The sequence below is a fragment of the Mirounga angustirostris genome, unplaced genomic scaffold (genome assembly GCF_029215605.1).
Source record: "Mirounga angustirostris isolate CCGP_5_RB_7025 unplaced genomic scaffold, mMirAng1.0.hap1 SCAF_3, whole genome shotgun sequence".
Taxonomy (NCBI): Eukaryota; Metazoa; Chordata; class Mammalia; order Carnivora; family Phocidae; genus Mirounga; species Mirounga angustirostris.
Window position 1 is genome coordinate 152,611,509 of NW_026991711.1, and position 26,559 is coordinate 152,638,067.

At 39.8% G+C, this 26,559-nt stretch overlaps 1 protein-coding gene across 6 annotated transcripts in view; it reads right to left on the minus strand.

The window, feature by feature from the left end:
- Positions 1–18,368, minus strand: part of STAT4 (signal transducer and activator of transcription 4) — a 99,053-nt gene extending 80,685 nt beyond the window's left edge. For 5 of the 6 annotated variants that reach the window (XR_010410249.1, XM_064586832.1, XM_045868324.3 and 2 more), the window contains exons 1-3: positions 11,007–11,163; positions 7,982–8,110; positions 6,541–6,685 (exon numbers count right to left, since the gene is read on the minus strand). Coding sequence is in view for 4 of the 6 variants with exons in the window: in XM_064586832.1 (XP_064442902.1) it covers positions 6,541–6,685; positions 7,982–8,109 (273 nt within the window). In the remaining 2 variants the exon portion in view is untranslated. Of the gene's footprint in view, positions 1–6,540; positions 6,686–7,981; positions 8,111–11,006; positions 11,164–18,081 lie in introns of those variants that run through there. The other variant, XR_010410250.1, reaches the window with a different exon arrangement.
- Positions 18,369–26,559: the final 8,191 nt, after the last annotated feature.

Here is a 26,559-nt window from a genome sequence, read left to right on the forward strand (position 1 = left end):
TGTTATTTCGTATTTTAGATGCAATCCACAATTTGTCTAATAACTGCTGAGTTTTGTCCATTTAATAGACATTATTTGGATTTCAATTTTTTTTTTTACAGATTCTAAATCTTTTTTTTTTTAATTCTTTTAATTTCTTCTACACTCTATTTTCACTTGTAGTGGTACTTTTGAAATTTTACCATGCATGCTTAACATCTGTGTTCAATTTCCTTCAGTAGTATCTGTGTGGTGAATATTCAATTTTGCACAATAATTTAGCTGGGTATAGAATTTTAAGTTGATGGAGGCACCTGGGTGGCTCAGAGGGTTAAGCGTCTGCCTTCGGCTCAGGTCATGATCTCAGGGTCCTGGGATTGAGCCCCGCATTGGGCTCCTTGCTTGGTGGGGGGCCTGCTTCTCCCTCTCCCTCTACTGTTCCCCCTGCTTGTGCTCTCTCACTCTCTCTGTCAAATAAATAAATAAAATCTTTAAAAAATAAAATAATTTTAAGTTGATGGATATTGTATTCCAGCTATGTGAAGAAATTATTCTACTCTTCTCTTTCTTGTTTCTGTTTTAAATTTAGCTTTCAGTTTGTCTCTCATTTCTGTGTAGGTAATATATTTGTTCTCTCTTGCTACTTTTGGGATCTTTTCTTTCTTTCTGATGTCCTTTATGCTTGAGATCTGTATTTCTAGAATCCAAGAATATATGACAGTCCCCAGTGCAGCTCCTACTTACAGTTAAAAAATCATTTTTGGTTCTATAATTTCTTCTAATGTGATGAGCTTACCTATGCAATTAAAAATCTGCTCTATTTTATCTAGCATTTCTATGTATTTTTAGTGGGACAGTTTTTAAATTTATCTAGAAATTATAAGTCAATACTGAAATTATGGACTATTTCAAAATGAACAGTGAAAGCACTACATATTAAAATATACAAAGTACTTCTCAAAAATATACAGAGTTAAATTCATTTATAAGAAAAAAAAGAGAAAGGCTCAAAATAAATAAAGCACTTGAATAAGGAAGTTAGAAAAAGAACAAAAAATTAAACTGAAGAAGTAAGATGGATACACCACCAGATTGATATGTGATATATGACCACTACGAGTATGTACAAGGATGTGGAGCCAGGACTCTTACTCTGTTAGGACAGTGTAAACTGGTATTGCCATTTTGGAAAACAATTTTGGCATTATTTAGTGCAATTAAAGATGTACATACTCCATGATTCAGCAATTCCACTCCTAGGTATCTATCCTAGAGAATTTCATGCACATTTCATGCACCAAGGAGCACACACCTTTAGCCCAACATCGTTTGAAATAGTGAATGAATACTAGAAGTAACCCACATGCATATCAACAGTAAGATGGATAAGCCGTGATATATTCACACGATGGAATACTATGTAGCAATGAAAATGAATACACTACTGCTGCACACTCAACACGGATCCATCTTAGGAACAAGATTAAGTGAAGAAAGAAAATTGTCAGGAACAAATATACTTTGATCCCACTTATGTAAGATTCAGTAACTTGCAAACCTATACACTATGTTTTCTAGGGATGCCGACATATTTGGTAAAACTGTAACAAAAAGGAAGAGACTGGTAAATGCAAAATTTAGATTAGTGGTTACTCTGGTTGGGAAGAAAGCAGAGTGGAGTTGGAGAGGGGGCACAGGAGACTTCTAAAATTCTGGTAACCACTGCGTACAAAGTGTCAACAGGCAGCCTTCTATCCACATATGTATGTATAGATGTCTGGAATGACACTCATCAAATATTAATGTGGTTATATGTAGGAGTAGATTTTGGATTATCTCACTTTTTTTTTGCATTTTTTTCTGTATTACTTTAATTTTTTATTATGAATAAGCACCATTTTAATTTTTTTTTTTAGAGAGAGAATACACACATACACACATGGGGAGGGAGGGACAGAGAGAGAGAAAATCTTAAGCAGGCTCCACAACATGGAGCTTGAGCCCATGACCTGAGCCAAAATCAAGAGTCAGACGCTTAACCGACTGAGCCACCAAGGTGCCCCCACTTTAATTTTTTAAATGTCATTCTGAGGAAGAAAGATAGAGAGGAAGTTTCTTATGGATTGCATATTTGTGTCTCCTTAATTCATATGTTGAAGTCCTAACCCCTAATGTGATGCTATTAAGAGGTGGAGCCTCTGGGAGGTGATTAAGTCATAAGGGTAGAGCCCTCATGAATGGGATTAGCATCTTTATAGAAGAAAACCTAGAGATTAGGAGAAGGAAGGGAAAAATGAAGGGGGGGAAGTCGGAGGGAGAGATGAACCATGAGAGACTATGGACTCTGAGAAACAAACTGAAGGTTTTAGGGGGGTGGGGTGGGGGGATGGGTTAGCCCGGTGATGGGTATTAAGAAGGGCACAAACTGCATGGAGCACTGGGTGTTATGCAAAAACAATGAATCGTGGATCACTACATCAAAAACTAATGATGTATTTTATGGTGACTAACAAACATAATAAAATTAAATTAAAAAAAAAAAAAGAAAAGAAAACCTAGAGAGTTCCCTCCCCACTGGGCCATGTGAGGTCCAGTGAAAAGGCAGCTGTCTCTGAACCAGGAAGCTGAATCAGACACCCAATCTGCCAGCACCTTGAACTTCCTTGATTCCAGAACTGTGAGAAATAAATGTCTGTTATTTCAAATCCACTCAATTAATTATATTTCAGTTATAGCAGCCTGAGCAGGCAAAGATACAGTGAGGAAGATGAATAAGTAGGAAAAGAGGCTTGTGATAGAAAGCCCAAGAACAAAGATCCAGCAATCAATCTCTTGGGTATTTACCCAAATGGGTTGAAAACTCCTGCCCACCCCAAAATTTCCACATGAATGTTAATATCAGTTTTATTCATAATTGCCAAAAATTGATCAACAAACTATAGTACATCCATACAAGGGAATATTGTTCAGCAATAATGAGAAATGAGCTCTCAAGTTACAAAAAGACATGCTTAAAAGCATATTACTAAGTGAAAGAAGCCATCTGAAAAGTCTCCAGACTATATGATTCCATATGACAGTCTGGAAAATGCAGGACAAAGAAAAAGTAAAAAGATCAGTGGTTGCCAGAAGTTTGGGGTAAGGAAAGGAAGGATGAACTAGTAGAGCAGAGGAGATTTTAGGGCAGTGAAACTGAAATGGTGGATATATGATTTGGACAGCACAGAGAGTAAACCCTCATATAATCTTGGACCATAAGTTAATAATAGCATTATCACAACAGGTTCATCAATTGTAAAAGATGTACTACAGCAATGCAAGATGTTTCTAATAGGGGACACTGGGGAGGGGCAGGTAGAGAGGGAGTAGAAGGGAACTTTCTGTACCTTCTGCTCAACTTTTCTATAAATCCAAAACTGCTCTAAAATATAGTCTATTGGTTAAAAAAAAAAAGGCCCAGGAACAGGGCAAAGCATTCTTGAAATATCTAGGGCAGGTATTTCTTTTTAGCAAATCCTAAGCTTACCACATTCTTCAGAATTTTTTAATGCTTCTAACACCCCTGGGGTACGAACGAGTGTGATTCTGCTCCCACTGCTGAGGAAACTGAGGCCAGAGGGTGTAAACATCTTGCCCTGGGCTATACAGCAAGTGCATCCCAGAGCCAGGATTCAGCCTGTGGCAGTCCTTACTCCTGGCCTTGACCTGAAGCTGCCTCCCCGTAAAGGGGCAAAGGTGAGCTGGACATCAGTGTTCACCTGCTTCCCACCTCAGAGTAAATTACAATATTGAAACTGGAGAACTCAGCTGCTCTGTAAAGAACTAAAATAAATCTGCCTTACACCGGTTTAATTCCCCTGGAACTGTATCGTTTGCTCTTTTTTGCTATAATAGTTAACATGGATTGCATTTAAAATCTCAGGATGAAAACGTTCAAACAGGATAAGCACGATGTCAACAGTCTTTTGATAGGAGGTTTTTTTTCTCTTTTAATTCTTGGGGAAGCAGGGGGTGTTGTTTTATCAAAAAGACTTGTCAAAAAAAAACCAAAAATAAACAATAATGGGAATATGACATATTAAAAAGAAACATAAAATGCAGGTTTGTTTAGGTCTATAACCATAGTTGACAATGTTCTCTATTACTATTTTTTACTGTATTCTGAATTAATACAAATACTCAAAAAGTATAGCTTATAAAATGAAGGAAAGAGCAAGTGTTTTGTCAGTTCAAAATATCTTAACCAACCAAACTGTTTTTTGAGTTCCTAGTTTGTAGGAGAACCACAGTGGGTACTGGAGGGAGCAGGGAGGTCAAAAAAGGAGGTCAGGCTTTTACTTCAAAGAGCTTGTGACCTGCTTAGACACATTCAGCACAGAGGAGATGCTGGTTATCTTGCAACCTGTGCTCCATGAAGGATGAGGGTGAAGATTTCCTTGACGCACTGGGACATCCACAGGTCCTCCAGGAATGACTGGGAACTGGGCTGGAGTGAGAGGGATGGCATTGCATTCTTAGCCATGGGAAGAGGCTCAGAGTCTTTGAAGAGTGAGTTTGGTATGTTTGGGAATAAGAAGATCTATTTTTCTGGGGCAGGGATGTGAGGAGCTTGGGGCAGTTTGTTGGGAGGGGTCTACAGAGATAAGATGTTGGAGCGCCAGTGACAAATACAGAAGAGTTTTTGCTTGAGTTGAAATGTGAATGAGAGTTACTGCAGGTTCTTGAACTCCCTCAAAATCTTATCTCCACCTCCCCCCAAATGGGCTGTAAATTTACCCTTGATTTCTCCTAAGAAAATCCTGTTCTTTTCCCCACCAACAACAAAAACCATTTATTAGAAGCCTATTTTTTTTGCCAGAACAAAAACTCCAGTCTTCTTTACAATCCCCAAAAGTAAATAAGGATTATCCTCATTTACATGAAAAGATGTGAGCATTCAGAAAGATTAAGTGATTGCCCAAGGTCACATTTTGAGAATTTCAAATTTCAGAATTTCCAAATACCGTGCATCATTCATTTTATCCATCTGTGTCCCTTTAGCCAAGTGACCTGTAGGACCTTTGCTTCTAGGCCAGATAAATACGAATGATACACACACATACACAAATTTTTATTTTACGTTTTGGGGGCCAATCTCTGTCACTGCAGTGAGTCAATATGTAAATGAATGGGCATGGCTGTGTTCACTAAAAATACAAAAATTTGAATTTCATGGAATTTTCATGTCACAAACGTATTTATTTTATTTTTATTCTTTTTCAACCACCTAAAACTGTAACAACCATTCTTAGTCAAGGGCCCTCAAAACAGGCAGGGGCTTACTCACGTTTGACTTGTGAGTAGCAATATGCCCACCCCTGTTTTAGGTTTATTGATTGGAGCCCTAAGCTAATAAAGCCAAGGTTAAATGTCTTATCTCTGTAGAGACTGCTTGCTTTATGTTGTGAAAAATCCTGTTTTGTTGGCAACAAGCTATTTTCCTACCTGGGCCACATGTTTTGCAAACCTGTAAGGGATTACAAGGGCAAAGATGGCTCAGTGCAATCCATACAATAGGAAAAACAATATACATGCTCCTCCCACAAGTGTTAGTTACTTCCAGCACATTTCTATTATAGTCTAGGTAAAATTTTCTAAAAATGTATTCATTGTAACTTTGGGATTTTAAGAATGCCTCACTGAGAAATGGCACATGCATTTTTCATGTTGTCTAATACATTGTATAGACACTCAGGAAATATTATAGCAGCTCACGTTCAGAGTTCGTTATGTATGTTAGCACCTCTGAGTTTAACTCAGTATTAGCCTGCCCTTAATTCTTTAGATACTTGTTTCACTACATTCATTCATTCATCCCTGTAATCAATGAATATTACACATCTACTATATCCAGTCTTATGGTAGGCACTGGGAATTCAAAGCTGAATACTAAAGTCCACAGTTTTGGGGAGAAGACAAACACACAGAAATCCCACTGATGAAGAATATACTAAGTGCCATGGTACAGATGTGTTGCAGGTGTTGTGAGAACCCAGACCACAGACGGAAGAGCTTTGCCTGGGCAAAACTTTGGAGAGCTAGAGGCTAGAGACCTAGAGCTAGGGGCTAGTGAGTACCAAGGAATGCTTTTGGAGGAAGTAAGTTGTGAACCAACTCTGGAAGGATACATACAACCATGATGCCTCTATCTACAAATGGGAAAACAATACTAACTAAATTGTTACATGAGAGAGAAAGGCAAGAGAGGACTGGGGGATAGCCATGAACCTATTATCTTTGAAATCCCTGTTCTAGCATTGTCAACTTTGAACATAACTAGTGAATAGTCATATGCAAATCACACACACCCTCCCACTTACAGTATATTTCAGATTCAAAATTTCATGAAAAACAAACATTAATAAAATAAAATAGAGCATAAAATTTAAAATGATAAGAGAATTCAAATTTCCCTTCTTAAATCTGAACTGAAAATAATATTAAGGGTACAGATTTGATTTTTTCGCTGAATTTAAGACACATAAATCCAAACATTTTTGAAAAAGTAGAATGCATTCTCACCTGAAGGACTTTCCTGATTCTTTTTAGATTGTGTATCAAGAGCAGGTTTTTCTCTTTGGAAACACGACCTAACTGTTCATCCAGTTGTATTAACAAGTTTTGAAGAAGAATTGTTGCCATGGTTTCATTGTTGGAAGCTGCCTCCCTAAAAAACAAAACTGTTATTACATAGCAGGAAACAACTTAGTAGAATGTCTACTTTTTTACCATACTAATTTTAAAAGAGATCAATCTATTCCACAGGGACAAGCATTTAAAGGCTTTTACAAATTAAACTGTACACATCAAAGTAGATGCTAATCATTAGGGAAATCAAAACATGAGCTACCACTTCATACCTATTAGGATGGCTATTACTGAAAACCCCAAATAATAAGTGTTGGTGAGGGTATGGAGAGACTGGGACCCTTGTGCACTGCTGGTGGGAATGGAAAATGGTACAGCCGCTGTGGAAAACAGGATGGAGATTTTTCAAAATATAAGCAGAGAATTACACACAGCAATTCCACTTCTGGGTAGATACTCAAAAGAATTGAAAGCAGGACCTTGAATGGATATTTGTACATCAATGTTCATATTAGCTTTGTTCACAATACCCAAAAGGTAGACACAACTCCAGTGGTAACTGGCAGATGAATAAACAAAATGTGGCACACATCTACAATAGACTATCATTCAGCCTTAAAAAGAGAAGGAAATTCTGATACATGCTACATGAATGAACCTTGAAAAAAATATGGTAAGGGAAATACATCAGCCGCAAAAACACAAATACTGTGTGATTCCATTTACATGAAGTACCTAGAGTCGTATTCAGAGAGACAGAAAATAGAATGGTGGTTGCCAGGTCTGGGGTACAGAGAGTGAAGAGCTATTGGTTAATGAGGACAGAGTTTCATTATGGGAAGATGAAAAAATTCTGGAGATGGACAGTGGTGATTGCACAGCAGTGTAAATATACTTGATGCCACTAAACCATATATCTACAAATGGTTAAAATGGCATATGTTATGTCACATATATTTTATCACAATAAAAAGTTAGAGGATTATTCAAAGCAAAAAAATTATTGTGCATGATAAACAGAGCTTTAAAGAATGATTATAAAACATAATAAGAAAAAATAATTATACTGCATCTGTAAACTGAAAATTGAGATAAACAACAGGTGTACTTCTTGGCTTTTTAATATTTAGAAATTACTGGGATTTGGGCTTACGAAAAAACCAAGGCACTAGAAGCCTTAAGTTTTCATCTACAACCAGAAAGAACAATGATTCTCTTCCTTCGAAGAAGCTTTCCAAATCCTTGAAGAAAATTCTTTATCTGCAAGAAGTCACCTACTCAGTCAAAAGCAGATCACAGAATAAATCCACAGGGATAGAGCATAACGCATTTGTACATCAACCTCTAGGGAAAATACAATAATGTTTGATCCTACCAGTCTTGATTTTCAATCCACTGAGCCAACAGATGTCGAATTTCCATAGGAAAGTTGTCATCGTAGAATTGATCTACTTGCTCCAAAAATTTGATTTCTAATTGTTGGACTTGATTCCACTGAGACATGCTATAAATGAAGAGGTAAAATTAGAGTTTAAAAATAATGTTAATAACTGTGGTACATGTTTTTTTCCCTTAGATTTTTTTTTAAAGATTTTATTTATTTATTTATTTATTTGAGAGAGAGTGAGCAAGAGCGAGAGAGAGAGCACGAGTGAGCACAAGCAGGAAAGAGGCAGAGGAAGAGGGAGAAGCAGATTTCCCGCTGAGCAGGGAGCCTGATGTGGGGCTTGATCCCAGGACCTTGGGATCATGACCTGAGCTGAAGGCAGACACTTAACTGACTGAGCCACACCCCTCTCTTAGGTTTCAAAGACAATGTTTTCCATTAGTTAAGTAACTGAAAAAATTTTTCTTTTATAGTCACCTTATATAAGAAAACAGTAAAGAGAAATGCTTTCAATCCAAAGATAAAAATTTTGAGCTTTTTCCTAAGTCATCCCTTATAAAGAAAAAAAAGTTCTCTATCCCCAAACCATGTCCTGCTTTGCTCTAATAGGAACTCCGGAACTTTCTCCAGAAAGCTTTCACTCCCCCTCAACAGCTCCAATCTATCACACAAATCTGTGTTCTCAACAAATTCCTTTCCTATCCCTTGCTCCATCTGCACTCTTGACTTTGAGCAACCTGAAGGCAAACATACTCAACTGCACCTTCTCAGACCTCTTTAGACTTTCTGTATGAGGAGCACCCAATAAAAGCTTCTTGTATGTCAAACTGCCCAATCCTTTTTTCTTTATTTCAGATTTGTCTGGCTTCCAGAGTCATACTTATATTCCTAGACCTCTGGTCAAATTTGGTCTTAGCTTGGGGCGCCTGGGTGGCTCAGTTGGTTAAGCGACTGCCTTCGGCTCGGGTCATGATCCTGGAGTCCTGGGATCGAGTCCCACATCGGGCTCCCTGCTCAGCAGGGAGTCTGCTTCTCCCTCTCACCCTCCCCCCTCTCATGTGCTCTCTCTCAAATAAATAAATAAAAGCTTTAAAAAAAAAAATTTGGTCTTAGCTTTATGAAGAGTTTCATGTATGCATTTTTGTGGGCTCTAATTCTTTCAGTTCAAAATATCTCTGAATCAATACATATTTATATTTCTCCGTATGATGATCCACTATGACTAGGCAGAGCTTTTCAAGTCAACTTTTAATTAGTCTCTGGTATGCAACTGACAGTGGTTAAACCCTCAGGTTAATTGAGGAAGAAACCACACTAGATATGTATTTGGCAGCCTCTCACAAAACAAAAGTATGTGTTTCCCCCACGTTATCCTATTCTCACCAATTTAGAAGCTTTAAACATTGCCTAACTCAGGGAGATCAATACGACATCTTGAAGTTACAGTATTTTACTTTTTCCAAAGTCAAAGTTCTGAGAGTTTTATCAGCAATTTTAGATAAAGGAACAAAACTTTTACATGATTAATCACCATAATATCTCAGTCTATCTTGTAGGCAAGTTAAGATTTCCTTTTGCCTACAGAAGGTCATGATAACAGATTTCATATATTTCATATATGGATTCCTCAGTTTTCAAATGGAACCATTCTGGGGCACCTTTTCCCTGATCTAAATCAATAGAGGGATGTTTTGCTAAAAGAAAGGAACCAGGAAAAGAAATAATGTTTTATTTTCATATCACTTAATATCTTGAAGACCTTTACACGCACCATTCTAGGTATATTGTGAGTGTCTCAGTAAGTGCTTGTTAAATGAGTGGCAATTCTGATGTGGTTGTGAATAGGGCAAGTGGAGAGTAAGTTTTACTCCAACTTTAAAAATGAAAAAAAAAAAAAATCTGAGGGACAAGTAAGCAAAATGACTCCTACCTAAGATGCACAGCTCCTAAGGACCGATCTGAGGTCTCCTGAAACCAGACACAGTTGTCTTTGCAGATGCTGGAGATATATATAGATATATATATATCACAGACTTGGAACATTTGTTCCCATGCTATAATGACATTGTCCTGCTATATCCCTGTCAACTTATTCTAGATAACGGTGAGAGAACATGAGCTGAAAATGCCATTACGATCGTCAATACTACTTTTCTTAAATCCTTGCTATGATTTGGGTGAAAATCTGTTTTCTAACTAAGAATTAACTGGGCTTAACTTGTCCCAAAGTTAGATAAATTACTCCTAGGACCTGGGTCCACCTTCCAGAGAGCTGAACTTAAGGCTGAAGATGGGAAGGATAAGGTGTATAGTCCAAGGACCCTCTTCTCTGTTGAAGCCTCTAGAAATGCCTTTAGTCATCCTTAGCTCCCTTCTTGGCTCTCACTCTCTAAGGGCTCATTCTCCCATCACAAGAAAACTATGGAATATTTCTTCTGAAAATTGAGTGCCTGTCTATTCTCTTTGAATGTCCTAATATAATGCCCCTAAATAATGCCCCTAAATAAAGGGGCATTTTGTCACGCTGTCTGGGAGCTGAGAGTGCCACGCTGGCTCTGGGACACGCAGCTTGCAATGGAGATGATATGCCCTAAAATACCACTCCCTCTCATCAAAGCCACAGCCACTGGCTACCCCGGCTCCGGACTTGTTTCTGAAAGCCAGGTACTCAATCTAAAGTCAGGCACTGTAGCTCAGAGAAGCTAAGAAAGTGAAGAGGGGCTCACTTTCAGCACTTCCCAAGGACACACCTCCGCATCAGCCACAAGTGTCCCTCCCACCGGGCAGATGTGGGGGCTGAGCCCCCGAGTCTCACCGAGAGACCTGCGCCCGAGCGCGTCTCTGGATCATCAAGTCGGACGCTGTGTCGAATCACTCATCCTCACACCAGCTAAAGTGAAGCGACTGTCATAGCACCGAGTGAAGAGCACAGCCTCAGCCGCATCCTGCATAAGTACTTCCTGGCCCGTGCTCCTCCGGAGAAGCAACACGAAGGTGTACTCTGCCTACTTACCTGGCTCTCTCAGCCCAGGTCCCAGGTTGGTGTCAAGTCCAGAGTCAGAATCGCCCTTCACAGTCCCCAGGACAAAGCCGCTGACGCCATTGTCAGTAGGGGATTTGCATCTCTCCTCCCACTTGAGGCTTTCCTGTGCGTCAGTGTTAGCGTCTCTGGGACTTTACTTGAGTCGGGTCCCACCCACTCTCTATTCTAGAAATGCTAAAGAGCAGAGACAATCAGGCCGAAGCCCCTTTGCAGGGCGCCCTCTCCTCATCCCCACCAATCACTCCTGTAACTGCGGGGGGCCCAGGGGCGTCAGGAGGTGGGTGGGTAGGTGGGGGCTACACACACTTTTCTTCAGTGGTTTCCCAGATAATCTGAGACAACCCCCACCCCCCTCTCCGCCCCCCAAGTAAGTCTCTTTACTTGCCTAGAGGTAAATTCCTGGCTTCCTCCTTTCAGGCTCCACTCACCCTGGTGAGCCAGCCCCTGGGAGGGATAGGGATGCCAGGACCAAAATAGATCTTAGATCTCAAACTCTTAGATCTCACTGGGCTCCAATTCCAGCAGGGTCTGCTCACTAGGAGGAGGACAGCCTCACCCAAAGGTTCGGGCCAGCTCCTGTGCGGGCTACTCACGCCTGCCCTTACTAGCCCAGCATCCTCCTTCCCACCTGCCCAGTAGCCCTGTACCTGGTTGCTATGGGATGCTTTTCTCCCTTTGTGACATGGGCCTATTCTAGAATCACAGAGCTGGAGGGAGCCTTGGTCTCATCTGATTCTAATGCCTCTTTCGTATCTGAAGAGACTGAGGCCCAGAGAGGTGACCGGAGTTACTCAACGAGTTAGCTTCTGACCCTGGATAAGAGGCCAGGGGTTTGCACACCCTCCCTGGTGGTTTTTGACTTCATCTCTTCCAAGCTAGATGTTAACCCTCGACACACAAGTTCTACTAAATATTCAGGAAAATAAAGATAAAAATAAAGGAAGATAGACTGAATGAGGCAGAAAGAATGACTCAATTTGTTTATGCATGAGTCTTCAGCAATACACTAAGGTAAAGGTCTGCTTTCCCACTCTCAGATCAGTCATCAAGCGGGTACACTTACCCGGGGTTCCCTCTCCCTCCTGACATTATTAGCACAATCACGTGCTTAAATTCACCACCCCTGTCCCTCCCGCACACACAAAAATAAGTCGGTCCACTCCAGAGTCACACTCCGCATCACTCTATTCCCTGGTCAGGCAGGCCTAGTCTTGGCTGCTTGCTCACTGGGCAGTTTCCAGAAGCTTCTGCTACTCTGTCTCCACCTGAAGAAAATGCCTAATTTGGGTTATCCCATAAGCTATGGGGCAGAGTCTGGTTTTCTCTGGGGAAGCAATCTGTCCTGAAAAAGTCCACAAATTCTTGGCACTCAAAATTCTGTACACTCTGGCCCCAACCTATCCTGGAATCTCCCCTCATCCCCCCCTCCACACACACACACACACTCCTTACCCAGGAGCCCAAGATCTGAGGCAGACCAATCTGTTCTGCTCCCTAGATGAACTCTCCTATTTCAGTATTGATGCTCCCTTCAACTGCAGCTTCCTCCCCCCCATCTGTCTACTTACTGAAATCCTATCCCTCTTGTTTCTAAATTTAATTTAATTTTAATTCCAGTGTAGTTAACATACAGCATTACATTAGTTTCAGATGTACAATATAGTGATTCAACAAGACAACAAGTCCATATGTTACTCAGTGCTCATTAAGATAAGTGTATTCTTAATCCCCTTCCTCTATTTCACCCATCTCCCCACCCACCTCCCCTCTGGTAACCCTCTGTTTGTTCTCTATAGTTAAGAGTCTGTTTTTTGGTTTGTCTTTTTTAATTTTTTTGAAATCCTTATCCTTGGTGAAGATTTCACTGATGACTTCAACCCACAGCAACTTTTTCCTGCTCTGAATTCTCATCACACTTCCCATCCAAATGAGTGCTGTCCAAGAAAAATAAAATGCAAGCCACATGCTTAAATTTTCTAGTAGCCACATTAAAAAAGGTAAAAGGAACAGGCAAAATTAATTTCAATGCTATAAATAATCCAATAATGCAGAATATTAACATGTCAGCATCTAATCCATATAAAAATTTTTAATGAGATGCTTTGCATTCCTTATTTCATACCAAATCTCTGAAGTCTGGAGTGTAATTGGCACTTTCAGGAAATCTCCATTTGGACTAGCCACATTTCAAAAGTTTAATAGCCTCATGTGGCTGGTGGCTACCCTATTAGCACAGATCTAGACCACTCATTTAGCACTTTTCACTTCCTGCCTTCTAGTGTTAGTCATACTGGTTTGGCCTGTCTTTATCATCGTTATACTCAACTGTTGAGTGCCTGCTATACAAAGCAGAGACTTCTTTCTCTTCTTCCTTTTAAGGACCTCACCTCGGGACTCCCTCGGCAGTTTTCAAACTGATCTCATGACACCTTTATCCTCTTAAAAATTGTTGACAGCTCCAAAGAATTTTTGTGTACTACTATTCTGTATTAAATTCATATTTACAGTATTAAAACTAAATCTGAGGGAAAAAATTAAAATACTCACTCATTAAAAAATATAAGAATAAACCCATTATGTGTTAAAATAAACATTTTTTAATGAAAAACAAGTATATTTCTAATATAAAAAAATGAGTGAGGGGGCACCTGGCTGGCTCAGTTGGTGGAGCATGTGACTCTTGATCTCAGGGTTGTGAATTTGAGCCCCACGTTAGATATAGAGATTACTTAAGTAAATAAAATCTTTAAAAAAATTTTTTGTTACATTTTTTAAAAAATTAAAAAAATTAGTGAGAACGAGTGGCATAGATTTACATTTTTAAAAACCTCTAATGTATAGGTTGGGAAAAGACGGCTGGATTCTTATATCTGCTTCTGCATTTTATCTTTTGCAATTGTTTTGGTTGAAGTATTTGAAGAAAATCTGGACTCGCACAGATACGTAATTGGAAAAGGAAGAGCATTTTAATAGCCTTTGCAGATAATGTGGCTATCCTTCTTTGATGCGACAACAAAACTCAATAAGTGGTAGTTTTTTAAGGGTTGGCGCACTGTGGAATGTGAAACTCCATCAGCAAGCTTTAAATATACTGTTACATTAAAATCTGTTGGCATATCTTGTATTTTAAATGGAAATTTTACTCACACATGATTTTGTAATATCACATATTGGTTTTTTGGAAAACTATGAATCCACTAAATTACGCAGGTCTTCTAAATGCTGACACACTTTATCATACAAATCAGAAAATCATATTAGCTAATATCACCACGGATCTCATTAGAAAAGTATTTTTAGGGGTGCCGGGGGGCTCAGTCATTAAGTGTCTGCCTTCAGCTCAGGTCATGATCCCAGGGTCCTGGGATCAAGCCCCACATCCTTGTGGGCTCCTTGTTCCGCGGGAAGCCTGCTTCTCCCTTTCCCTCTGCCTGCCGCTCTGCCTACTTGTGCTCTCTCTCTCACTATCTCTGTCTCTGTGTCAAATAATAAAATAAAAAATCTTTAAAAAAAAAAGTGTTCTTAAGTATCGGGAAATTGTTAAGCTCAGAGGGAGGATGCAGGTTTTCCAAATTCTAATTTTTACTTGAAAACTCCAATTTTATTACTGGAAACAGACATTGCCAATGTTTTTCCTGAAGTGACAGTTGCACCCTGTTCGTTTTCAGGTAAGTGTCTTCCAGATACCCAACTTTGAATAACCATAGTTTGTCAAGTCATTGTTCCAAGTAAGAATGATGTTTTGTGACAATCACACAAGTGCTTTTTTTTGAGACAATCATCATACCTCAATGTGTATACTTCTCATTTTATGACAGAATATTATGAGACATTAATTTAAAATTTAACAAAATTAATTTTCCTGCTTCATTGAGAACGTTATTGAGTTAAACTGGCATTTAAACAGTTTTAAATGTGTGGTGGTAAAGAGTACAATGACTTCTAGAATAATTTGGCATCATTGCCTTTGTTCACCCTGAGGCACCAACATTACCCACCATTGCTTTGGTACCATCAGTGCAAATGTCAACAGAGTGAAAAGGCAAAACATTATTATTATAAAAATAGTTTTGAGGCACCTGGGTGGCTCAGTCAGTTAAGTGTCTGCCTTCAGCTCAGGTCATGATCCCAGCGTCCTGGGACCAAGCCCTATGTCTGACTCCCCGCTCAGTGGGGTGTCTGTTTCTCCCTCTGCCCCTGGCCCTGCTTGTGCTCTCTCTCTTTCTCTCTCTCAAATAAATAAAATCTTTAAAAAAATTTTTAAAAAGTTTTATTTTCACAGACAGGTGGCTTTTCCTAAAAAAGGTCTTGGGGACTATCTCCCAGATTCCGCAGACATTTATGAAACCTCTGTTTTGTCTACCATATCTTATCCACCATAATCAGTTTATCCAGTGGTATATCATGAGGGAATCTGTGCTCAAATGAACATTTTTTTCCTTGGTTAAAGCATCTGCCTTAAAACTCTACCTTCCTATTTCATGAACTGAGCCAGGCTTCTAAGAACAGGTATCTCTATGCCCACTTTTCTTTCTTAGAATCAAGTCTAAATAGCCAGGTCCCAATTTCTTGGCCCTACATTGACCCTGGCTTCATCAGTCCCTTAGAGTCAAAAACAAAGAAGGAAGGGGTTGGGGGAGGGGGGTGGTGGAGAAGAAAGAGGAGGAAGGAGAAGAAGGAGAAGAGGAAGAAAACCAAAGAAAAGCACGTTAAAGTGAAATCCCTTTGAGTTTACCAAACTCAAAGATCACAACAGATTCTTCTCCCCCTATAACTGATGCCCCATTGGCCCTAGTTAAATCCCTATTTCTAGTTTTTTTTCTGTCTCATCTTAACGTGGAAATATCAGATTATAGACTTGCAGAAAAACAGATTCTAGTTCTGATCATGCCACTTTCTAGGTGTACAAAGTCAGATTAGCTACTGAACCTCTCTGAGCCTCAAACTCTGTAAAAATGGGGACATTACATCCCACATGAAATTGCTGGGAAGATTCAAAGATCTAATGTAAGGACTGAGATAAGGGCAAACATTCAGTAATAGCTGCTATGAAGAGAATAATAATAACCAGGTCGTGAGGAACTTTGAAAGTGACTCGGTTAACCCTCCTCCCTTCTTTCCTCATTCTACAGATGGGGTTTCAAGTGGAGATGAAGAGAGGTCAGCTGAGATAGGCAGGTTCACATCTGTAGATCAGAGGCAGAGAGGATTCAGTCAGTCCTTCTTGACTGCTTTTTCTACCATGTCTAAGCAGAGCTGCTTGGGTGGGAGTCAGCGAGGGAAGAGAAGGGGCTGTCACTTTCCCTGATGCTGGTTGTAAGCCAGCTCCGCCTTCTCCCAAGGCTTGTACAAAGAATATAAACATTTGTTCGTTTTCATTTTTGTGGAAGCACCTTACCTGTCCCATCCAAGCTTCCTCTCTAATGTGTCCTAAGAAAACCAGGGGGAGTTAGAGTTTGAAGTTGGACAAGGGAACGTGTACATACAGAAAGACATACTGAGTTTGACGGGAGTGCATGTTAGTATCAAACGAGCAGGACAGCAAGGCTAATTGGGACAAGACGGTCTGGCGTGGGTCTTAGCTCATCTGAACACAGGCCCCTCCAGCTCCAGCAGAACAGAGACAACGCCTTCTACAAATGGCTTTAAATCTCCATCTTGTTAGTACACTCAAGTCCAGTTTCCAACAACGGTACTCCCTCTACTGCCACGTCAGGATAATTGCAAGTTACAAGACCCATCGCTCTTTCCAACAATCAGCACTTCAGCAGCTCTAACTCCATGCCAGACAAAGTACTGAGATTTACATGCATCGTTTTACCTAATCCTCACCATGCTCCACAGCATTAAGTATCATTCTTATTTCTAACTGACAAAGAGATGAGGCTTCATGAGACTAGAGGGACTGGTAAACAGTAAGCTGATGGTAAGGGGCAGTTTCCAGAGTCAAATTCAGGACCATCTGGCTCCAGAAACACTTGTAATCTTTTGGCTTTACTAAAAATCTTATCTGCTCATATAAGAAAAGCAATAAATGTCTCAGAGAGCTATGGGAGAAGTAAGTTTAAGGAGCTAAACACGAATCCCAAAATAGAGAGGCTCATTGTATAGTCTATTAATTAAAGATGATGCGTATACTCTGATTCTCCAGCTTTCCCTTGGGACATATGGACAGTTAGCCATGCATTTAAAAGTCCTGCATGTGTCATGATGGTGGCCACATTGCCAAGAGAGTTCCAAACCATTTAGCAAATTATGTGGTTCTATAGCATCTTGCTTATACTGTGTATAAGGTAACTGCTTCTGCTGAGCCACAAATTGGAAAATGAGTTTCAACAGCAGGCTAGGATATTTGAATTGTAGACTCTTCCCCAAAATTCCACTTTTCTGGTCAGTTAGCCACCTTATTCCATTTAATGTATTTTTCATATGTTGGTCTCTCTCAGAATTGAATATTGAGTGGATCAGAACTACATGTTGGGGGAGGAGCAAGATGGTGGAGGAGTAGGAGACCTGGATTTCGTCTCCTCTCAGGAATTCAGCTGGATAGGGATCAAACCATTCTGAACACCTACGAACTCAACAGGAGATCGAAGAAAAGAATAGCAGCAACTCTCTGAACAGAAAAGCGACCACTTTCTGGAAGGTAGGAGATGTGGAGAAGTGAATCTGAGGCGATATTTGGGAGGATAGATGGCGGGGGAGGGGGCCTCTGTCAGCCACTACGGGTGAGTGATAGAGCCGTGGAGCACAAAATCGGAACTTTTAGAAGTCGGCTCCGCTGAGGGACGTCACTCCGGTGGCTAAGCGGGGGGTGAAACCCTCGTGGGACAGTGTGGTCTCGGGACCCTTGGGGTCACAGAAAGACCGGGGGTGCCTGAGTGCAACAGAGCTCCCAGGTATCGGAGCAGGGAAGCCGGCTGCAGAGGCGGAGCCCAGGTGCGGGCTCTCAGCTTGGGGTTGCCATAAACCGTGATCCGCAGCACAGTCGGGCCACTGCTCCTCCAGCAGGGACCCAACAAATGGCACATCCGGGGAGACTCACCTTCCTCCCCCGGGAGGAGCCGTGCGGGAGTGCACCGCAGGGATTGGCTGGGTTTGGAGACTCCACCTGGGGTCGGGTGCCAGAGATAGAAACGTGCGGTCACAGGCTGGGTGAGCACGGAGTGCGGCTGGAGACCGGGGAGACGGGAGTGACTGACGGCTTTTCTCTGGGGGCTCACTGAGGAGCGGGCCCGAGTTCTCGGCTCCTCCGGGGCAGAGATTGGGAGGCCGCCATTTTCACTCTCCGCCTCCAAAGCTGAACGGAAAGCTTGCAGGGAACAAAAGTTCCTGAGAGCAAACCCAAGCAGATTACTTAGCTGGGACTGGGCAAGGGTGGGGCACTTCCTTCCACCTCCAGCAAAGACATTTGGGAACCACGGCAACAGGCCCCTCCCCCAGAAGATCAGCGAGAACAGCCCGCCAAGACCAAGTTTACCCATCAATGAGAGCGGCAGAACTCCAGCGCTAGGGGAATAATGCACATAGAATTCATGGGTTTTTTTACCATGATTCTTTAGTCTTTCAAAGTTAATTTTTTTAACTGTCTTTTTTTTTGAATTTTTCTTTTTCCCTTTTTCAATCAACATCTTATCAATCCCTTTTTTAAAAAACATTTTTATTTTTCATTTTTAGAGTCATATTCTATCCCTTCATAGTAGTTACCCTTATTTTTGGCATATATATAAGTTGTTCTCTCTTTAAAATTTTGAGATAGTTTCTTCTACCAGATCAAAATATACCCTAAATCTCTAGTGTATGGTTTTGTTCTACTCTCCTGCCTGATCACATTCTCTCCCTTTTTTTTTCTTTTTTTTTTAAATCCTATTTTCTTTTTTCAAAAAACTTCTTATCAATTCCTTTTATAAATTTTTTTATAATTTTCATCTTTACAGTCATATTCCATCCCTTTATCATATCAACCCTTCTTTTTGTACATATATAAGTTTTTCTTCTTTAAAATTTTAGGAGGCACTATCTTCTAACAGACCAAAATACACCCAAAATCTAGTGTGTGGCACTGATCTATGCACCAGCCTGATCATATTTGATCATATTCTGTTTTTTTTGTTTTGTTTTGTTCTTTTTTTAAATCTTTTTCTTTTTTCTTTCTTTCCCTTTCTTTTTTCCCCGGCTTCAGGTCTTTTCTGATTTGTTTAGAGTATATTTTCTGGGGATGTTGTTACCCTGTTAGCATTTTGTTCTCTCATTCATCTATTCTCCTCTGGAAAAAATGACAAGACAGAAAAAATCACCTCAACAAAAAGAACAAGAGGTAGTACCGACTGCCAGGGACCTACTCAATACAGACATTAGTACGATGTTGGATCTAGAGTTCAGAATCATCACTTTAAAGATACTAGCTGGGCTTGAAAAAAGCGTGGAAGTTATTAGAGAAACGCTTTCTGGAGAAATAAAAGAACTAAAATCTAACCAAGTCAAAATCAAAAAGGCTATTAATGAGGTGCAATCAAAAAAGGGGGCGCTAACTGCTCAGATAAATGAGGCAGAAGAATCAGTGATATAGAAGACAAAATGATGGAACATAAAGAAGCTGAGAAAAAGAGAGATAAACAAGTACGGGATCACAAGGGCAGAATTCAAGAGCTAAGAGATACCATAAGACGAAACAACATTAAAATAATTGGGATCCCAGAGGAAGAAGAGAGAGAGAGAGGTGCAGAAGGTATATTGGAGCAAACTATAGCAGAGAACTTCCCTAATTTGGGGAAGGAAACAGGCATCAAAATCCAGGAGGCACAGAGAACCCCTCTCAAAATCAATAAAAATAGGTCAACACGCCGACATCTAATAGTAAAACTTACAAGTCTCAGAGACAAAGAGAAAATCCTGAAAGCAGCTCAGGAGAAGAGATATGTAACCTACAATGGTAGAAACATTAGATTGGCAACAGACCTATCTACAGAGACCTGGCAGGCCAGAAAGGACTGGCAAGATATATTCAGAGCACTAAATGAGAAAAATATGCAGCCAAGAATACTATATCCAGCTAGGCTGTCATTGAAAATAGAGGAGAGATAAAAAGCTTCCAGGACAAACAAAAACTAAAGGAATTTGCAAACATGAAACCAGCTGTACAAGAAATATTGGAAGGGGTCCTCTAAGCAAAGAGAGAGCCTAAAAGCAACATAGACCAGAAAGGAACACAGACAATATACAGTAACAGTCACCTTACAGGCAATACAATGGCACTAAATTCATATCTTTCAATAGTTACCCTGAATGTAAACGGGCTAAATGCCCCAGTCAAAAGACACAGGCTATCAGATTGGATAAAAAAAACAAGACCCATCGATATGCTGTCTGCAAGAGACTCATTTTAGACCCAAAGACACCCCCAGATTGAAAGTAAGGGGGTGGAAAACTATTTACCATGCGAATACACACCAAAAGAAAGCTGGGGTGGAAACCCTTATATCAGACAAATTAGATTTTAAACGAAAGACTGTAATAAGAGATGAGGAAGGACACTATATCCTACTTAAAGGGTCTATCCAACAAGAAGATCTAACAATTGTAGATCTAACAATCTAACAAGAAGATTTAACAAAAGGGTCTATCCAACATAGAAGATCTATGCCCCTAACATGGGAGCAGCCAATTATATAAGGCAATTAATAACAAATGCAAAGAAACACATCGACAACAATACAATAATAGTGGGGGACTTTAACATCCCCCTCACTGAAATGGACAGATCATCTAAGCAAAATATCAACAAGGAAGTAAAGACTTTAAATGACACACTAGAACAAATGGACTTCACAGACATATTCAGAACATTCCATCCCAAAGCAACAGAATACACATTCTTCTCTAGTGCACGTGGAACATTCTCCAGAATCGATCACATCCTAGGTCATAAATCAGGTCTCAACCAGTACCAAAAGATTGGGATCATTCCCTGCCTATTTTCAGACCACAATGCTTTGAAACTAGAACTCAATCACAAGAGGAATGTTGGAAAGAACTCAAATACATGGAGGCTAAAAAGCATACTACTAAACAATGAATGGGTCAACCAGGAAATTAAAGAAGAATTTAAAAAATTCATGGAAACCAATGAAAATGAAAACACAACTGTTCAAAATCTTTGGGATGCAGCAAAAGCAGCCCTAAGAGGCAAATATATAGCAATACAAGTCTTTCTCAAGAAACCAGAAAGGTCTCAAGTACACAACCTAACCCTACACCTAAAGGAGCTGGAGAAAGAACAGCAAATAAAGCCTAAACCCAGCAGGAGAAGAGAAATAATAAAGAGCAGAGCAGAAATCAATGAAATAGAAACCAAAAGAACAGTAGAACAGATCAACAAAACTAGGAGCTGGTTCTTTGAAAGAATTAATAAGATTGATAAACCCCTGGCCAGACTTATCAAAAAGAAAAGAGAAATGACCCAAATCAACAAAATCATGAATGAAAGAGGAGAGATCACAACCAACACCAAAGAAATAGAAACAATCATAAGAACATATTATGAGCAACTCTATGGCAGCAAATTAGATAACTTGGAAGAAATGGATGCATTCCTAGAGATGTATCAACTACCAAAACTGAACCAAGGAAGAAATAGAAAACCTGAACAGACCTATAACCACTAAGGAAATTGAAGCAGTCATCAAAATTCTCTCAACAAACAAGAGCCCAGGGCCAGATGGCTTCCCAGGGGAATTCTACCAAACATTTCAAGAAGAATTAATACCTATTCTTCTGAAACTGTTCCAAAAAATAGAAATGGAAGGAAAACTTCCAAACTCGTTTTATGAGGCCACCATTACCTTGATCCCCAAACCAGACAAAGACCCCATCAAAAAAGGAGAATTACAGACCAATATCCTTGATGAACATGGATGCAAAAATTCTCACCAAAATACTAGCCAATAGGATCCAACAGTACATTAAAAGGATTATTCACCATGACCAAGTGGGGTTTATCCCTGGGCTGCAAGTTTGGTTCAACATCCACAAATCAATCAACGTGATACAATACATTAACAAAAGAAAGAACAAGAATCATATGATCCTCTCAATAGATGCAGAAAAAGCATTTGACAAAGTACAGCATCCTTTCTTGATCAAAACTCTTCAGAGTATAGGGATCGAGGGTACATACCTCAATATCATAAAAGCCATCTATGAAAAACCTACAGCGAATATCATTCTCAATGGGGAAAAACTAAGAGCTTTCCCCCTAAGGTCAGGAACGTGGCAGGGATGTCCACTATCACCACTGCTATTCAACATAGTATTAGAAGTCCTAGCCACAGCAATCAGACAACAAAAAGAAATCAAAGGCATCCAAATCGGCAAAGAAGAAATTAAACTCTCACTCTTTGCAGATGATATGATACTTTACGTGGAAAACCCAAAAGACTCCACCCCAAAACTGCTAGAACTCATACAGGAATTCAGTAAAGTGGCAAGATATAAAATCAATGCGCAGAAATCAGTGGCATTCCTATACACCAACAACAAAACAGAAGAAAGAGAAATTAAGGAGTCGATCCCATTTACAATTGCACCCCAAACCATAAGATACCTGGGAATAAATCTAACCAAAGAGGCAAAGAATCTGTACTCAGAAAACTATAAAATACTCATAAAAGAAATTGAGGAAGACACAAAGAAATGGAAAAACGTTCCATGCTCATGGATTGGAAGAACAAATATTGTGAAGATGTCAATGCTACCTAGAGCAATCTACACATTCAATGCAATCCCCATCAAAATACCATCCACTTTTTTCAAAGAAATGGAACAAATAATCCTAAAATTTGTATGGAACCAGAAAAGACCCCGAATAGCCAGAGGAAGGTTGAAAAAGAAAAGCAAAGCTGGCGGCATCACAATTCCGGACTTCCAGCTCTATTACAAAGCTGTCATCTTCAAGACAGTATGGTACTGGCATAAAAAGACACATAGATCAATGGAACAGAATAGAGAGCCCAGAAATGGACCCTCAACTCTATGGTCAACTACTCTTTGACAAAGCAGGAAAGAATGTCCAATGGAAAAAAGACAGTCTCTTCAACAAATGGTGTTGGGAAAATTGGACAGCCACATGCAGAAGAATGAAACTGGACCATTTCCTTACACCACACACAAAAATAGACTCAAAATGGTTGAAAGACCTAAATGTGAGACAGGAATCCATCAAAATCCTTGAGGAGAACACAAACAGCAACTCTTCGACCTCAGCTGCAGCAACTTGTTCCTAGAAACATCGCCAAAGGCAAGGGAAGCAAGGGCAAAAATGAACTATTGGGACTTCATCAAGATAAAACGCTTTTGCACAGCAAAGAACACAGTCCACAAAACCAAAAGACAACTGACAGAATGGGAGAAGATATTTGCAAATGACATATCAGATAAAGGGCTAGTATCCAAAATCTATAAAGAACTTACCAAACTCAACACCCAAAGAACAAAGAATCCAATCAAGAAATGGGCAGAAGACATGAACAGACATTTCTGCAAAGAAGACATCCAAATGGCCAACAGACACATGAAAAAGTGCTCAACATCGCTCGGCATCAGGGAAATACAAATCAAAACCTCAATGAGATACCACCTCACACCAGTCAGAATGGCTAGAATTAACAAGTTAGGAAACAACAGATGTTGGCGGGGATGCGGAGAAAGGGGAACCCTCCTACACTGTTGGTGGGAATGCAAACTGGTGCAACCACTCTGGAAAACAGTGTGGAGGTTCCTCAAAAAGTTGAAGATAGAGCTACCATATGATCCAGCAATTGCACTACTGGGTATTTACCCCAAAGATACAAATGTAGGGATCTGAAGGGATACGTGCACCCCGATGTTTATAGCAGCAATGTCCACAATAGCCAAACTGTGGAAAGAGCCAAGATGTCCATCGACAGATGAATGGATAAAGAAGAGGTGGTGTATATATATACAATGGAATATTATGCAGCCATCAAAAGGAATGAGATCTTGCCATTTGCAATGACGTGGATGGAACTGGAGGGTGTTATGCTGAGTGAAATAAGTCAATCAGAGAAAGACATGTATCATATGACCTCACTGATATGAGGAATTCTTAATCTCAGGAAACAAACTGATGGTTGCTGGAGTGGGGGTTGGGGTGGGAGTGATGGGAATGCTGTTTGATAGACACTGGGGAGGGTATGTGCTATGGTGAGCTCTGTCAATTGTGCAAGACTGTTGAATCACAGATCTGTACCTCTGAAACAAATAATACATTATATGTTAAGAAAAAAAAAGGAGAAGAAGATAGCAGGAGGGGAAGAATGAAGGGGGGGAAATCGGAGGGGGAGACAAACCATGAGAGACGATGGACTCTGAAAAACAAACTGAGGGTTCTAGAGGGGAGGGGGGTGGGGGGATGGGTTAGCCTGGTGATGGGTATTGGGGGGGGGCACGTTCTGCATGGAGCCCTGGGTGTTATATGCAAACAATGAATCATGGAACACTACATCAAAAACTAATGATGTAATGTATGGTGATTAACATAACAATAATAAAATTTTTAAAAAAGAACTACATGTTATTTTTCTTTGTATTACAGTACCTGGCATGGAGCACCTATTCAAGAAATGTTTACAGAACCGGCAGAGGGCTGACGGAGTGCCTCAGTACCTTAGTCCATCCTGAGGAGGCACTTCATTCTCACCAAGGTTGTCACTACCCTTGATAATTATAATGGCTCACATTTATATGTTTATAAATGGTTATATAAAGTCGATATAATGGTTAAATGTACATCAATTCTATCTGAACACCAAGTTGAAGAGGGTAGAGGAGATTATATTTCCGTATCTCTCTCTCTCAAATATTTTAGGTACAGAACTATCTTTGCTTAGGAAAAAACCTTGGTTAAGCTGTATGAGGTAATAAAAGAAAGCAAAGAAGACATCTAAGGGCTCCATTTAAAGACATAAATAGAAACCAGGAATGTGGAGCAGAGAGCAGAGAAAAGAAGAAAGGAAGGGAAAGAGAAAGATACAAAGGGAGCTAAAGAGGGGGAGATAATGGGAGAGAGAAGAAAACATGGCCCAAAACTTGCACAGAATAAAGGGGCTCAGTAAATAATTTCTATTGGTGGACTCTAGTGACCCATGTTTAATGATCTATATCAAATTATGTTTTGTTTCTGTTGCATACCTCCTCTTTCTCCTCAGGCTTCAGAATGACAGGTATGGTTTTTATTGTTGTCATACTGAAGGAAATAAAAGAAAGGAATAACAAAAAGAGGTGTGGTATATCTTTCCATTTACTTGGGCCTTCTTTGGTTTCTTTCATTAATGCTTTGTATATAAATCTTAAACATTTTTGTTAGATTTATATCAAATTACTTTTCATGGTTTTTTAAAATTTCAAATTCCAGTTGTTTATTACAATTAACTTTTGTATATTGACAGTGTATCCTGTGACCTTGTTAAACTCCCCTCTTAGTTCCAGAGGGGTTTTGTAGATTCTTTGGGATTGTCAGCATACATCTGTGAAACTGTTTTATTTCTTTTATTTCTTCCTTTCCAATCTGTTGCCCTTTATTTCTTTTTCTTGTCTTATTACACTAGCTAGGTCTTCCAGTGCAAGGTTGAATAGGAGTAATGAGAGAAGACATCCTTGCCTTGTTCTTGATCTTGGGAGGAAGGCATTCAGTCTCTCACCATTAAGTATGTTAACTGTAATTTTTTCAAATATACCAAGTTCACTTTTTTTTTAAGCCTTTAAAAATTATTTTTATTAACATATAATGTATTATTTATTTCAGGGATACAGGTCTGTGATTCATCAGTCTTACACAATTCACAGTGCTCACCATAGTACATACTTTTCCCAATGTCTGTCACTCAGCCACCCCATCCCTCCCACCCCTCTCCACTCCAGCAAACCACAGTTTGTTTCCTGAGATTTAGAGTCTCTTATGGTTTATCTCCCTCTCTGGTTTCATCTTGTTTCATTTTCCCTCCCTTCCCCTAGGATCCTCTGTCTTGTTTCTCAAAATCCTCATATCAGTGAGATCATATGATACTTATCTTTCTCTGATCGACTTATTTCGCTTAGCATAAAACCCCCTAGTTCCATCCACGTCATTGCAAATGGCAAGATTTCATTTTTGATTGTTGCATAATATTCCATTGTATATATATATACTACCTCTTCTTTATCCATTCATCTGTCGATGGACATCTAGGCTCTTTCCATAGTTTGGCTATTGTGGACATTGCTGCTATAAACATTGGGGTGCATGTACCCATTTGGATCACTATATTTGTATCTTTGGGGTAAATACCCAGTAGTGCAATTGCTGGATCATATGGTAGCTCTATTTTCAACTTTTTGAGGAACCTTCATACTGTTTTCCAGAGTGGCTGCATCAGCTTGCATTCCCACCAACAGTGTAGGAGGGTTCCCCTTTCTCCACATCCCCGCCAACATCTGTTGTTTCCTAACTTGTTAATTCTAGCCATTC